At 62.0% G+C, this 15237-nt stretch overlaps 2 protein-coding genes across 4 annotated transcripts; both read left to right on the forward strand.

Moving 5' to 3' along the window:
* The first annotated feature begins 4314 nt into the window (after positions 1–4314).
* Positions 4315–5899, forward strand: MYADML2 (myeloid associated differentiation marker like 2). The gene has a single exon (XM_059378675.1). It carries the CDS (start codon positions 4631–4633, stop codon positions 5552–5554), a length of 924 nt encoding a protein of 307 aa, XP_059234658.1. The 5' UTR covers positions 4315–4630; the 3' UTR covers positions 5555–5899.
* Positions 5900–8886: 2987 nt separating this feature from the next.
* Positions 8887–13448, forward strand: PYCR1 (pyrroline-5-carboxylate reductase 1). 3 transcript variants are annotated; one of them, XM_059378981.1, is made up of 8 exons: positions 8887–8972; positions 9359–9481; positions 9735–9805; positions 10548–10727; positions 10940–11161; positions 11350–11442; positions 11612–11775; positions 12616–13448. In XM_059378981.1, the coding sequence occupies exons 2-8, from the start codon at positions 9415–9417 to the stop codon at positions 12779–12781; spliced, it is 963 nt and encodes a 320-aa protein (XP_059234964.1). In that variant the 5' UTR covers positions 8887–8972; positions 9359–9414; the 3' UTR covers positions 12782–13448. The 3 variants fall into 3 exon arrangements, with proteins under 3 accessions (XP_059234964.1, XP_059234963.1, XP_059234962.1); XM_059378980.1 differs by having other exon boundaries at positions 8913–8968; positions 10943–11161; XM_059378979.1 differs by having other exon boundaries at positions 8915–8968.
* Positions 13449–15237: the final 1789 nt, after the last annotated feature.

The following is a 15237-nucleotide window of genomic DNA, read 5'->3' on the forward strand; positions in this document are numbered from 1 at the left end:
CCCCTGGACGCACAGGTCCTGTTCAGGCCCTCACCCTGCCTCGTGGCCCTTTCCAGACCCTTCTTCCAGCCATGCACGCAGCAAGCACGGGTCAGGACCACGACACAGGGGTCCCAGCAGACTGGGGACGTTCACACACTGAGCCGCTCCGAGTGCCACACACCCCGCGCCGTCATGCCCCGTCTCCCCAGAAACGTCACCCCAGAGAGACACTTGTCAGCCAGGGAACATTTTTCTTTAAAAGTCTGCGTCATATCTGTTCTCAGAGGCCCCCTAGGCACATGCAAAGAGGCAGATTTGAGATGAAAACCCCCTCAGGCCCAGCCGGAACTGCCAATGGCCCCCCGGGGCCGGCATCCCAACCCAGCACAGGCATGCGGCCCGCGCTGCTCCCTGCCTCCGTGGTGCTCCTCGAGCTCCCCACCAGTGCTGGGCTCACCATGTCGGCCTGCAGGACAAAGTCCCGGAGGTGGGGCTGCTCCCTGGGGGGGCTTCCTGAGCCCTCCCGCCTCGGGCACCCCAGTACATGGTCCCGAGCGGTGCTCAAGCAGGTTTTCTTAGAGCCCCAGATGGACGGATAAAGGAGCTGAGGCCTGGAGAGGCCACGGGGCAGAGGGAGGACCCTTGCCAGGCTCAGCCTGGGCTCTGCACCCGGCCTCCCATCACAGACAGGAGCTGGCAGACCCGTCCACAGAATGGGGGAGAAATCTCAGAGACCCCACACCCTCATTCCCAGCACGGCCCCCTGACCTTGCTGCGGGGTGTCCCCCCGTGCGGCGGAGTCTGACCAGCTCTGCCCACACATCAGGGCCACAGTGGGCCCGAGAGGGACCCGACCAGAGCCCAAGGGTTTCTGGGGCCTCCTCCCACCCCGCCCTCAGCCCACTTGTCACCCATGTTGGCTTCCCCAGGTGGCCCTTGGTGGCCCACTTGTAGTCTCCTCCATGGGCCACTGCCCCATGGTCCCCTGTGGAAACCCATGCGGTCCCGACGGTCAAGGCAATAGCGAGGTCAGGGATGGGGAGGCCAAATGCTGGGGACGAAAGAAGGTATATCCAGGAGTGACTGACCCCCCTCTCTGGGGGGCCCAGAGAGCCACGGATAGTACGTTCCCCGTGGGAAAGGGGGTGGGGAGGGCCCCAAAAGGGAGAGTCACAGAAAGGGGCCTGCCACAGTTGAGCTGGGTGGGGGACTTGGGTGGCACGGCCCAAGACGGGCTCTGCAGAGAAGGGTGGCGGCAGCGACCCTCGTCAGGTCAGGCAGATGTCTTGCTCCGTCTGGGGCCAGCGCAGAGGTTAGCAGGCAGCCTTGTGCTCCCCGGGGGCACCAGAGCACCGAGCTTCATACCCTCGGCGGAGGCCTGATGGGACCCCTCCCCCCAAGGGAATACAGCCTTTCTGCACATCTTCCCGACCGAGAAAGAAAGGCGAGTGGTCAGTCCTGGCTGCCCTTCCCTGCAAAGCGCAGGACGTTGACGTTTGTCATCACGCCACGCCCCACCCCTCCCCAGCCCTCCCCGTTTACCTGACTTCCAAGCATCTCCGTGCAGGCCGTCAGAGACCCCAGCCCTGTCTGGGCAGTGTCTGCTCCTCAGGAAGCGAGGCGCCCCCTCCCTCGCCACACCTGCTGCGGGTGCCTGGGAGGCTGTCTTCCACCTGCATATCTGGGCTGGCTGTCCCCAGGCACGCAGGGACACTCCCCACTGCTGGCAGCGCTGAGCCCAGTCTTCCCGGGATGCCCAAGGTTTCGGGCGCTACAAGCTGGATCTCTTGGGTGAGGGCATGGCAGGGGGGACCCCAGCAACCATTTGTGTGGTGCAGAAACGTGGCTCGGCTCACTGTTAGGATTCGCTGAGTTGTGAACTTTGTCTAAAGCGCATGGCACTCGTCTGCTCGAGAGAAATGAGACCACTGTCTGCTCTGACGGAGAGGGCTCCCCCGAGGCCAAAGGGCCATGTCCCCTCGCTCCCTTGGCCAGGGTCAGGAGCACACGCAGCAGATGCCGGAAGGGATGAAGCAGAGACTCCTGCCCGAGGGCACACGGAGCCCTGCCCAAGGACAGAGCCTTCCTCCTGAATGAGCGAGCCGGCCAGGCTCCCCAACGAGCGGGAGGAAGACCCTCCATCCATCCTGCCCCCTCCTCAGCGTTCAGACATGATCTCGGAGCATTAAAGACACGAGAACAAACAAGAATCCCTTATTTTACGGTTAGATTAGCTGTTCTGGAAAAATCACAAGCAGGCGCATCAGGTCAGACAACCCCTACCATTCCACAGCTAGAGGGGCTGTGTGTGCTCGCTGAGAACACTGTCCACGAGAGGCCCGTGGCTGCTGAGACCCTGGGAAGACAGCAGGAAGTGGAGACGAGAAATCGTGAACTGGGGACGATTCCAGTTCACTCCACGCCGATGGCTGCCTCCCGTGCTCTGGACACTCCCTGTCACGGTTCTCCCGACAGACTCCCTGGTTTTCCTGCCAAGAGCATCTCACAGAGTCTAACCAGAGGGAAACAGACAGACAGACAGTACAGGGGAGCAGGGGAAGGGGAGTAGAGCCTATTCTGGAATGAAGGAAACTGAGAGTCATGACAGACCGCGTCAAGATATGACCCCAATCAGAGTCTGCGACAAATGCTTTACAAGGTGCAACGTGCCGGGCGGGGCCGGGGCTCGGAGTGTGGAGCGCCCGGTGCCAGATCTCAGCTCAGGTCTTGATCTCATGGTCCTGAGTTCAGGGCTGCAAGTCATAATAAAATTAATTGATTAATTAATTAAGAGGTATAAAATGTTTTCAGGAATAGATGGAGAAAACTGAGTAAGAACCATATATCAGGTGATCATTCTTTTTATTTATTTATTTATGTATTGGACAGAGAGAGATCACAAGTAGGCAGAGAGGCAGGCAGAGAGAGAGGGGAGGAAGCAGGCTCCCCGCTGAGCAGAGAGCCCGATGCGGGGCTCGATCCCAGGACCCTGAGACCATGACCCGAGCCGAAGGCAGCGGCTTAACCCACTGAGCCACCCACGCATCCTCATTCTTTTTTTTTTTTAAGATTTTATTTATTTATTATTCGAGAGCGCTTGTGTGCACATGCATGTGTGAGAGAGAGAGAAAGTGAGCACAAGCAGGGGAAGTGGGAGAGGGAGAAGCAGGCTCTCCGCTGAGCAGGGAGCCTGATGTAGGACTCAATTCCTGGACCCCAGGATCATGACCTGAGCCGAAGGCAGATTTTACCGAGTGAGCCACCCAGGTGCCCCATCAGATGATCATTCTTAGATTTCCCAAGTGTGGGGGTGCCTAGTGGCTCAGTCATCCGGCCTTCAGCTGAGGTCATGATCCCGGGGTCCTGGGATAGAGCCCCCACTTTGGATCTCTGCTCATCAGGGAGCCTGCTTCTCCCTCTCCCTCTGCTGCTCCCCCTGCTAGTGCCTGTGCTCTTGCTCTCTCTGTCAAATAGATAAATAAATAAATAAATAAATAAATAAATAAATAAAATCTTTTTAAAAAAAATGTCACAACTGTGGGAGAATGGCTTTATTCTTAGGAGGTGTCCATAGAAGTATCTTGTGGCAAATCATCATATCTGCAGAATTAACTCATATATTATTTAAAGATTTTATAATTTATTCGTCAGAGCCCACAAGCAGGGGGAGCAGCAGGCAGAGGGAGAAGCAGCTCCCCACACTGAGCAGGGAGCCCAATGTGGGACTCGATCCCAAGACCCCGGAATCATGACCTGAGCTGAAGGCAGACGCTTAACCACTGAGCCTCCCAGGCATCCCCAGAATTAATTAGTATTATTAATAATTAATGGTGTGGGGGAGAGAGAACACAAATAGGGCAAAATATTAATAATTCTTGAATCCAGGGGCGCAGGGGTGGCTCAGTCGGTGAAGCATCTGCCTTTGGCTCAGGTCGTGATCGTACACTGTTAATATTTCAGCCTGAAGAAGGGAGCCCTGGGGTTTTTTCTAGGAGTTATTTAAACTCGAGGAAAGACAAGTGACCCCTAAATGACAACTAAAACGCTGTGTCCTGGGGTCAGTCCAAACACCTCCAGGAGATCAGGCTGAGCGAGAGCCCAGGGGACTCGGACGGCAGGGTCCTAAAACTGTCCCAGTCCCCACTGCTCCCCTGGCCTCCCTGAGAGCCTCCTCCCTCCTCACCAGTGCTGGTCCTGGAGGCCTCGGAGCTCCCCCCCCCCTTCTCTCTTCTCCCTCCTCCTCCCCCGCAGGCCCTGCCTCCAACTGACCGACAGAGGCAGGTGCATCCGAGGCGAGGCGGGGCAGTGCCAGCAGCCAAGGGGTTAATGGTCCTGGCAGGGGCTTGGCAGCGGGATGCAGGGGTCAGATGACCCTCCGGGATGGGGACAGACACACCAGGCTGCTATTCCAGGGCTCCAATCATGACCACCTATTTATAGAGCCGGGGTGCTTGGCCCGCCCCGCGCAGGCAGCGGAGAGGCAGCCGTGCTGCAAAGTCAGGCGGAGTCGGCGTCATCGTCCGTCCCTGTGTCCCTGCTGCCGGCAGCCGCACCTGTCCCAGCCGCCACCGCAGAGAGAGGGGCCTCGGCCCCACAGAGACACCGGGGCCCCAGGGGAACCACACCAGGCAAGGACGAGGCCGGCCAGATGGGCAGCGCCATGGAGCCCCCCGGGGGGCGGTATCTGCACCTAGGTGCTGTGACATCCCCTGTGGGCACGGCCCGAGTCCTGCAGCTGGCCTTTGGCTGCACAACCTTCAGCCTCGTGGCCCACCGGGGAGGTTTCGCGGGCGTCCAGGGCACCTTCTGCATGGCTGCCTGGGGCTTCTGCTTCGCCCTCTCCGGCCTTGTGGTGGCCTGCGAGTTCACCCGGCTGCACAGCTGCCTGCACCTGTCCTGGGGCAACTTTACGGCGGCCTTCGCCATGCTAGCCACGCTGCTGTCCGCCACGGCCGCCGTCCTCTACCCCCTGTACTTCGCCCGGCTGCAGTGCCCCCCCGAGCCCGCGGGCTGCACGACCAGGGACTTCCGCCTGGCAGCCAGCGTCTTTGCGGGGCTCCTCTTCCTGGCCTATGCCGTGGAGGTAGCCCTGACCCGGGCCCGGCCGGGCCAGGTGGCCAGCTACATGGCCACGGTCTCGGGGCTCCTCAAGATCGTCCAGGCCTTCGTGGCCTGCATCATCTTTGGGGCCCTGATCTACGACAGCCGCTACGGGCGCTACGTGGCCACCCAGTGGTGTGTGGCCGTCTACAGCCTGTGCTTCCTGGCCACGGTGGCTGTGGTGGCCCTGAGCGTGACGGGCCACACAGGGGGTCTGGGATGCCCCTTCGACCGTCTGGTGGTGGTGTACACCTTTCTAGCCGTGCTCCTCTACCTCAGCGCAGCTGTGATCTGGCCTGTCTTCTGTTTCGACCCCAAGTACGGGGAGCCCGGGCGGCCCCCCGACTGCCCCCGAGGCAGCTGCTTCTGGGACAGCCAGCTGGTGGTGGCCACCTTCACCTACGTCAACTTGCTCCTGTATATCGCCGACCTCGCCTACTCCCAGAGGATCCGCTTCGTGCCCAGCCTGTAGCTGCCTGCCCACCCGTGCTCTCCAGGGGCTCCAGGCACCATGAGGGGGACCCAGGTGAACCAAGACCCCCAGGAAGCAATCCAGAGGGAGGCAACCGGCAGAACCGCTCCCGGATTTCTGGCCAGGCTTGGGGAGGGGGGAGGGGAGGCAGAGGGACAGAAGGCCCTGAGCAGGCCACAGGAAAGTGTCCTCCCCCCGGCAGCTCCTAGCCCTTGTCCCTGTCTGTCTCTCTCTGTGTATCTCTCTTATCTCTGTCTGTATCTCTCTCTCTCTGTCTCCCTCCATTTGCTGGCCCTCCCTGGTCCAGTGCCACCCACCGTTAACAAGAGAAGCCTTTGAACTGGGTGCTGTTGTGACCCACTTTATAGATGGGGACACGAAGGCTAGGGTTTTGGAGGCAGTCCCATATGCCCATCAGCGTCTGGAGACCCCGTCCAGGCCGTGACCTAAGTAGAGTTGAAAAGGGTATAGTTCCCAGGGGTGTGGGACGGACAGCTGTCTCAGCAGGGTGCTGCTGGGACGCTCTGCGCCACCTCAAAGAGAAGGAACCAAGCATGGGGATCCCACCACGCCCATCTCTGAGTGGCCATAAGAAGGAATCATGGCGTGGTCATACGGGACAGCCTCATCAGGCTAGAGACAGTGTCAGGGACCTGCAGGGGCCCACAGAGGGCTGGCAGCACCCTTGTACGCAGAATGTGGGGAAGAAGCTGGGTTTGCACCCCGGGAGGGAGTGCCCACCAGGCCCCTACCATCAGCCCCAGGGCAGCAGCTTCTGCAGTGCCCACTGTGGGCTCCCAGCAGGCACGTCTGGGGTAGCCCTGATCCAGGGGGAGGGCCCAGCCTAGGGCAGCCACTGGGTCATGGAGCCCGGGCACTGGACACCTCCGTAGTACTCACAGGCCCGTGACCTCCGCTCGAGCATCCGTTCACCCGGCCGCTGATCACCAGAGCCTACAGGGGCTGTCACCCTCCTCACTCCCGCCAGCTTCTCCTGCTCGAGAGCCCAGCTGGGGCCACCCCAGACCAAGCCGCTGGCTGCCCCTGAGTACAGCAGCCCCGTGGCCCATCCCCGGGAGCAGGAAATAAACACTAATGTTTGCATCCTGTCTCTGGTGAGCATCTCTCCGCCCAGGGGGCAATGGCCAACTGCACCTCCTGGGCCATTCCCCGCAGTGTGAGTAGGGGAGAAGGGACAAGACGGGACGTGACTGAGGGAGGAGGGGCTCTTGGGCTGAGGGTTGGCCTCCCGAGGGAGTAACAGACATTGTCCTCTCCCTTGGTGGGCAATGTGGCTGGGGGAGATGAGGCTGATGCCGAGCTGGTCTCCCTCCCTTGCCGTGGTGTTCAGTATCACCAACACCCCACACTCCCGCAGGGGGTTGCGGGGGGGGGGGGGCGTGGGCCCAAGCAGCTCTTAGGCTTGGGTTCCAGGGGCTCCCTTGTGTGAGAGGGATGGCTCGCTTGCCTGATAGGGACCACGCACTCACAAGGGTTCTTATCTGGAGGAGACAGGCATCATCGGCTCAACAGCCAATCCCCAACGGGACCAGTGTGTCCTGAGGTGTCCTGACAGCCCTCACTGACTGAGGGAGAGCGGGGGCCAGGGGGCACATCTCCAGGCGACAAAGGAGCATATGGGTCACATCCTTCCTAGCTCACAGGGAGGCCTGCACCTCGACCAGTCTTCCTCCTTTTCTAGCCAAACTTCTGAAATGGTTATCTGTCACCGGCTCCCCAGTCTCCTCATTGTCCAGTGGCCTTGTGCTCCCAGTGCTCCACCTACCCTAAATTTAAAAGGTCTGTGGGGGAGACAAAGTGGGAGGCATCCCACTTTGGTCAACATGGCAGAAGCCCTCCTGGAGGCTTGCCTTGGGATGTTCCTGCAGACAGCCACTCTCCGGGTCAGAGGACTTTTTCTTTTTGGAGGAGGGAGTTATTTGTTCTTATCAGTGAAAAACAGTACTTTTTGAAGGCAGGGGTTCTGTCCTTTGATTATGTCCAGGCAGGGAATACTCAGAGGGACTGCTGGGCTTTATCACTATGGCTTGGAGTCTGGGCCAGTCCCAAGACAGTCCACTTTGGGCAAGTGGCGTGGGGTCAGGGGCAGATGCTGGTGGGCAAGAGTCTCGGGGGGGGGGGGGGGGCACTTGGGTCATGAGGTTTGGTGGGCATGGATCCTGGGAGTGACAACTGGAGAAGCGCCTCCCTCAGAGGGAGAGCACTAAACGTTCTGCTGCCCTCATATGGGGAATGCCAGGAAATCTACCTTCCGTTCATGGTCACTACCCATGGGTTTGCTGGTGCTGGTGGCCACCACTGTGTCCACAAGAACTCATAGCCCTGCTTCTGGAGCACAGACGTCAGGGTAATGCCAGATCAGGTCCGAGAACAGCTTGTCACCGTTGAGGATACAGAACTGAAAAAATAGAGCAGGTCACCTGTTCCCCTGAGGTAGGGTGGGGGTTGCCAATGACTATTATTTTTGCCCTTAACACTTCTGCTGACTGGGACCCTGGACTATGCCAAAACCCGAAGGCAGACTCAACTTGTTCTCCAAATGCAAACCCCCGGATTCCCATGGACACTGCCGACAAGATGTCGGGAGACGTGGGAGTGCTCCACGGGAGCTGAGGGACACTATAGGATCTCATCTTCTCTTTACTCATTGGTCACTACTGGCCCCAAGCCCCTGTTTGCGGAGGTTTAGGCCATACAGGACTATGGCCTCCGTCATGCCGCAGCCTGGAGAAAAGACCCGCAGAGAAAACCCCAGTTGGGAAAAAGACGGTCTGGATCTCACGCGGGATCGACCTAGACCTCCCGGGTGCACCCCCTACCCCACCCCCGCCCACCGATTTTGAGATTCTGAAAAGGCTTAGGCTATCCTCTCCAGTTTTCAAGCTTCGTGGTACAATAAATAAATTTTAAAGCTACAAAACACAGTATCAAGATAGTGCTACATTTTAAATGTTTCCATTTCGCAAACTGCTTTCAAGCCTTCCGCACGCTCGCACGCACGCGCACAAAGGAGCGGAGAAGCGAGGACACAGAGGAACGGCGCACCCGGGCCCCTCGGCTGAGGACCCCAGCCCGGCGTGTGCGGGTCCGCCCGGCCCACTCCCAGGCCCCGCGCGGGGAGCCGCAGCCCCGGCGCGCTCAGGGCCCACGCAACGTCGCGGGGCGCGGACCCGGGGCGGGAGCCGGGGGCGCGGGGAGGCCGGGAGGCCGCGGGGCCGGAGGCGCGGGGCGAGCGGATGATGCAACCGCCCCCTGGCTCCTCCCGCGTCCCTCGATTGGCCAGCGCCTGGCGGCCGCGCCTCCGATTCGCTGGAGCGGCGGGGGCGGGGCCGACCGGCTCGGGTGCCGCGTGGCGGGCGCGGCTCCGCGCATCCCGGGCGACCCGCGCGGTCGGTGGGTGAGTGGGCGCCCAGCTGGGGTCGGGCGCGGGCGCGCGCGGGGCAGGAGAAGGCGCGCCTGCGTGCCCCAGCTAGGGCCTGGGGTGGGGGTGGGGCCCGGACGTGGGGGGCGTCCGGGCTCCGAGCCGTCGCCCCCCGCGGCTCTCCGGCTCCGGAGGCCGGCCCGCCGCTCGCCGTGGCCTCTGTTCGGGGCCGTCGGGACTGCCCGGGCGCGGAGACTGGAGCCGCCGCGGTCGCAGCCGGCGCGCGGCCTCGGGCAAACTTGGGCCGGCTGCGCTGGCGGTGGGAGGGGGGGGGGATGGGCGCGGGCCAGCGGCCGAGGGGCCGGGCCTGGCACCGCCCGCCCGACTTCTTGCTCTGGGTCCTGCCCCGTCTCGTCCCGTAGTTGCCCCTGCAGGGCCGGTGGCCGCCGGGAGGGCTGTGGGCGGCGCCTCCGGCAACATGAGCGTGGGCTTCATCGGAGCTGGCCAGCTGGCCTTTGCCTTGGCCAGGGGCTTCACAGCCGCAGGTAAGCCCTGCAGCCGGGAGGCCGCGGGCTGGGCGGGGGTGGGCCATGACCCTTCCGCCGGCTGGCGGGTGAAAGGACGGGTCTGGAAAACTTGCCCTGTTTGAGCCCTGGGGGAGAGGGCAGCCTTGGGGTGGTTGGGGGTGGGGCAGGAGTTGCTGTCTTACTCTGGGGGTGGGATTTCCACTTTCCTTCCCGTGGACGTGAATGGGGGAGGACAGGACAGACCTTGAGGAAGGATCTCTGTTACCCGCAGGCATCCTGGCTGCCCACAAGATCATGGCCAGCTCCCCAGACATGGACCTGGCCACGGTTTCTGCCCTCAGGGTAGGTGCAGGGTGGACAGGGACCGGGAGGTGGTCCCTGAAGGGGCTAAGTCACTGTGTCTGGGGTGAGTGTGTGATAGCCTTGACCCTGAGGGCCCCAGGTGTAAAGGTCCTAGTGAGAGACACTGTGGGACCACCACCCTTCCCTGGAGAGGAGAGCCCTGGGCCGTAGCACCCCACAGACCTGCCTGCTGGCCTGCTGGTAACAGCCCTTGCTCAGCTCCTGGGACCTGGGGACAGGCACACGTGCAGCTTGTGGGAAGGGTGTGCTGGACTGGAATGGGGTTCCCCAAACAGAGCCTCCACAGGGACTGTGGGAGCCCAGCAGATGGGACCACAGAGTTGGGGCCAGGTCAGACCCATCTGGGGACTGAATACAGGTTTGGTTTGCCACAGCTGAGTTAGGGCTCCAGACCTCAAGCTGGGAGAGCCTGCGCACCCATAATGCCGCTCACCCCTGGAGGCTTGCCGCCCACGATGGGGTGCATCAGGGCTGTGGCGTGGGTACTCATCCGTTTTCTGTTTCCAAAAGGGTCGTATATCAGTGCAGAGAGCTTGGGCTTCAGGGTGGGAAGGGTGACTGGGGGCTGTCAGAGCTCCGTGCCCTGAACCCCTCCCCAGCCTGTCCCCGTTCTCAGCAGCCTCAGTCCTCTTCTATGCCCGAGGCTCTCAGCTTGGGAAGGGTATGAGGGGGCGCGGCCAGCCATGTTGGCAGGCTGAGCCCCCACTGGCGCTCCCTGCAGAAGATGGGAGTGAACCTGACTCCCCACAACAAGGAGACTGTGCGGCACAGTGACGTGCTCTTCTTGGCCGTGAAGCCACATATCATCCCGTTTATCCTGGACGAGATCGGTGCTGACATGGAGGGTCGGCACATCGTGGTGTCCTGCGCTGCTGGGGTCACCATCAGCTCCATCGAGAAGGTGAGCATTGTGGGTGCAGGCTGGTGGGGTCTGAGAAGGGGGTAGAAGCATGCTCTGCGCTGTGTTTGGGAGCTCTGGCTGAGAAATGGCCGATTGGCCTTGCCCGCAGTGAGAAGCCAGGAAGTGCTTGGTTGGGCGAGTGCGTTCCCTGAGGCCAAGCACACCCTGCTGGGCAAGGGGCCGCACAGACACACAGCCACTCTCCCCTCCAGAAGCTGATGGCATTCCAGCCGGCCCCCAAAGTTATCCGCTGCATGACCAATACCCCGGTTGTGGTGCGGGAGGGGGCCACTGTGTACGCCACGGGCACCCACGCCCAGGTGGAGGATGGCCGGCTCCTGGAGAAGCTGATGGGGAGCGTGGGCTTCTGCACGGAGGTGGAGGAGGACCTGATCGATGCCGTCACCGGGCTCAGCGGCAGCGGCCCAGCCTACGTGAGGACTGGGGCTGGGCGGCCAGGGGTGGTGGCGTGGCGGACAGTTCCCAGGGCGGGGCACATCCTCCTCCCTGTCCTGGCTGCTGTGGGCGGGGCTGCCCGGCAGCACCACCGCCTGGAGGAGGAGGAGGAGGAGGAGGAGGAGGAAGGGCCTGGGGCAGTGGCTTAGGTGCCTTTTCCCTGCAGGCATTCACAGCCCTGGAGGCCCTGGCAGATGGGGGTGTGAAGATGGGGCTGCCCAGGCGCCTGGCAGTCCGCCTCGGAGCCCAGGCTCTGCTGGTCAGTGCTTTTCCTGATGCTTTGCTGAGGGCTACTCCTTGCCCGGCCTGACGCTGTTGCGGTGGGCGGATGGGGGAGAATCAGCGGGTGCACGGTGGCTGGGGCTGGGGACAGTGGCCTGCAGGCAGGAGAGGTGCCCTGCAGCGGTCAGCGGCTCTCTCTGGTGCAGGGAGCCTCCAAGATGCTGCTGGACTCAGAACAGCACCCGGGCCAGCTGAGGGACCACGTCTGCTCTCCCGGCGGGGCCACCATCCACGCCTTGCACGTCCTGGAGAGCGGGGGCTTCCGCTCCCTCCTCATCAATGCTGTGGAGGCCTCCTGCGTCCGCACACGGTGGGCCCCCCGAGGCTGCCTGCTCCTGGCTGCGCGACTCGGCCCGCCAGAGCCCTCACGTGTTCTGCTCAGCCTTTCCCCGAGCACACATTTACTGAGGCCTGGCAGCAGTGCCCGAGGGTCATGGCTGGTAGTACCCAGGCACCCATTGTCCTGTGGAGACGGGCTGCCCTCCGGGCCCGTGTGGCGCTTCCCACGGGGGGTCACCACTTGAGCCTGCAGACCACGGTGACCATCCAGGCTGGGGAGGCAGGCCAGTGGGAACCAGAGGGATCTCCTGGGGCCCGGGTCACACCCTCCTCCCGCCCGCCCCCTCCTGGGGAGACTTGGCAGGTCAGCCATAAGGGCACTCCGCTGTGCATTTGCACCAGCGGGGTGACACCAGCAGGGTGACGGCAGAAAGGAAATTAAAGAGGAGGGACAGCAGGATGTGCGGACTTGGCTTGGAGCTCAGGTCTGCAGGATGGACAGGCATGTCTCTCGCATCCCTGCCCGCCCCAGTGAAGCCCAGAATGTCTCTGAGTGCACAACCTGACGGCGAGGGATGACCTGGGAGGCAGTGCTACCCTCTGGCCCCCAACCTTCAGGGGATACGGACAAGGCACATGGCCCCTGCTTGGGGCAGGGATGGGTTCAGGGGCTCAGGGGCTGCTAGTAGGTTTGGTGACCCTGAGCTGATCTGAGTCAGTAGGAGGCAGCGGGCAGGGGCCTGGCCTAGGGAGCTGAGGTGGGAGACAGCACAGAGCGCCCAGGCCGTCGGGGGCTTCCTCCTCCCTGGTGAACAGTTGGGCGCAGGTCGGGGGCACGGCCTGGAGCTAACCCCCATCGCTGCCTCCATAGGGAGCTGCAGTCCGTGGCCGACCAGGAGAAAGTCTCGCCAGCCTCCATCAAAAAGACCGTCCTGGACAAGGTGAAGCTGGAGTCCTGTGTGGGGTGCTCCCAGAGCCCTTCTGGCCACTCCACGCCATTCCCCCAAAGCCTGGCCCCAGCGGGCAAGGAGAGCTGAGGTGGCCAGCACGCTCACCAGGCTGCTCTCCACTGTCTCTTCCCTGCTGGGCTTGGCACCCCTGCGCTGGCTGTCCTTAGCCCCAGGCCACACAGGGTGTCCCCACAGCAGCCCACTGCTTGCCACTCGAGTCGGCTCAGGGCAGCAGGGGTTGTAACCAGGGAGGGGCTGCGTCGCTTCCCAGCGGGAAGTTGTGTGGTCACTAAGTGCTTCCTGGCCCGGAACAGATGGATTCTCCGACCTCAATGTCCCCCTTCCTCCTCCCCCAGACCGGGTCAGGACCTCTTCTGGAGTTCAGGAGGCCTGGGGGCCTTAAATGGTCAGCCGACTTGGGGCTAGGCCCCTTCCTGAGTACAAAGGTCAAGGTTCCCCCCTGCACCCCCACTCCCACAGAGGCCCAGCCGAGGAGGGAACCCCGTCCCACCCCTGCCCCTTCTCCAGTCTCTTCTTGGGGTGAGGCCTCCTCATTGTGAGAAGGACCAGAGGATCCCAAGTGTCCTGAGTCCAGCAGCCAGGACCACAGCTGCAAGTCCCCTGAATCGCCGTTCGGCGTTTGAGAAAAGGGCTCCTTAGTTAGTCCCGGATTCTGAGATCTGTGTGTCCCGTTTCCTGCCGAGTCTGTCCCTTCTCCACCTTTTGGGTGAAATACATTGGTTTCCAACCTGTTGCCTTGTTTCTAACTTCATCCCACGTGTGGAGGAAGGGCCCCAGCGGTCCTAGAGGGACCTTGTCGAGTGTCCTCTTAGTCACCACCTGCTACTCGCATCGCACGGGTCCTGGAGCCCTGTTTGGCAAGGCATTCTGGTTGCGGGGGACTGAGTCCCAGCAAGGGAAGGTAGAGGGAACTCCTGGGGAAGAGTGTGGTGCTTTGCGCCTCAGCCCTAGAGGCGAGATTGGATGCTGGCCCCGGTGGCCTGGCTCGGCGTGCCCCACTGTGGGGGGGGGCAGCCTCTGCACCCCCAGCACCTCCAAGCTTACCGGGGCACACATCTCTTCACACAGGCAGGGGCGGGTGAAGGAAGAGCCCTCAGGGAGGTATGTCAGGGCTCTCCAGAGACTCGGACCAGTAGATGTCACGTGTCTGGGCCTGGGGCGTCTGTGTCCCCCTCCTGTGTGGGGGCAGAGATGGGCAAGAGGGAGCCAGAATCACCTCTGACAGCACCTCGGCACCCTCTCCCCGGGGAAAAATGTTTCCAGAAGAGGACAGGCCACAGGCCTGGCCAGGACCCAAGCTGGCCCCTGGCCACTCCCTTCAACTCAAGGCTAGTCTCATCACTTGCTGGCCATGCATGAGGGGGCACGCGGTTAGCACACATGCTCTGGCTCTAGGAGAGTGAGCAGGTGGGTCTGAAGTGTGGAAGAGGCACATGGTGGCATCGGAGGAAGCTCGGGTCCAGAAAAGCTGTGCGCGGAGGCTTTACTCTGGCCCACAAAGAATGTCCTGGGTCTCAGCAGAGGGGACGTGAGCTCTCAGGCTGTGGTTTTGGATCAAGCCAGAGTCCCGCTGGTGGGGAAACGGGGAAGCCCAATGAGCTGGCAGAAGGGGAGTGAGCCAGGCAAGAAGGCTGCAGAGGTGAACCAGGCCTGAGGGTCTCACGGGGACAGATACCCAGACACTAACCATGAGCACAGCCCCATGGGGAGCAGGGACCTGTTTCACACGGGTCCGGGGCAGGCCAAGGACAGAGATGGGCTTCAAGGGCCAGGGGCTCCCAGATGCCAGCCAGGAGGCATTGCAATGCTACCATCTAGAGAAGCCGTCACAGGGGTCCGCTGGCAAGGGTCAGTTAGGTATGCCTTCCTGGCTCCCGTCACCGCCAGCTCTGACCCCTGCCATGCCCTGGATGTCCCCAAATGGGGCAGTGACTAGAATGAACTTACTGCCTATTGCCCAGTGGGCCGGGTGAATCCAGTGGGAAAACCAGCTCCGTCTGCTTGACCCGTCTGCTTCTGCCTTAGTTTCCTAATTGGAAATTAGTTAATAGCCTAACTTTGCCCTAGGCTCCTGCCTGCCTGGATGGGGTCTTTGCCCGACTTCTCCTTGCCAGTCCTTTCCTGTAGCAGGCTGACCCTGTCCTGTGGACCCCAAGTGAGCTGGACTCGGGCTCCAGAACAAACAAGTCGGCAGCCCTTGGCCAGACAGAGAAGGAAGAAGTACATCCTGGGAGGGCCCTGGCGTGGGCCCATCTCCCTGCCTGGACCCCCGTGGAAGAAGGGTTAGTCAGTCCTTGTGTCCTGAGCCCCCTTGTAATGTCAGGTTTGGGGCCTGCTGAACTCCAGGAGAACCCAGTGGGGTCCCCAGATCTGCCTGCGGAGGGTGCGAGCAGAAGGGGGAGATCTGGGAGGGGTCAGCAGGAGGGCATGGGCAGGCTGCAGCGGGAAGCCCGGGGACGGCCAGGCTGGACCAGAGAGCTGGGTCTCCGCGTCTGCCCACCGAGGCAGCCCCAGATGCCAGT

Source organism: Mustela nigripes, chromosome 16, assembly GCF_022355385.1.
Source record: "Mustela nigripes isolate SB6536 chromosome 16, MUSNIG.SB6536, whole genome shotgun sequence".
Classification (NCBI taxonomy): domain Eukaryota; kingdom Metazoa; phylum Chordata; class Mammalia; order Carnivora; family Mustelidae; genus Mustela; species Mustela nigripes.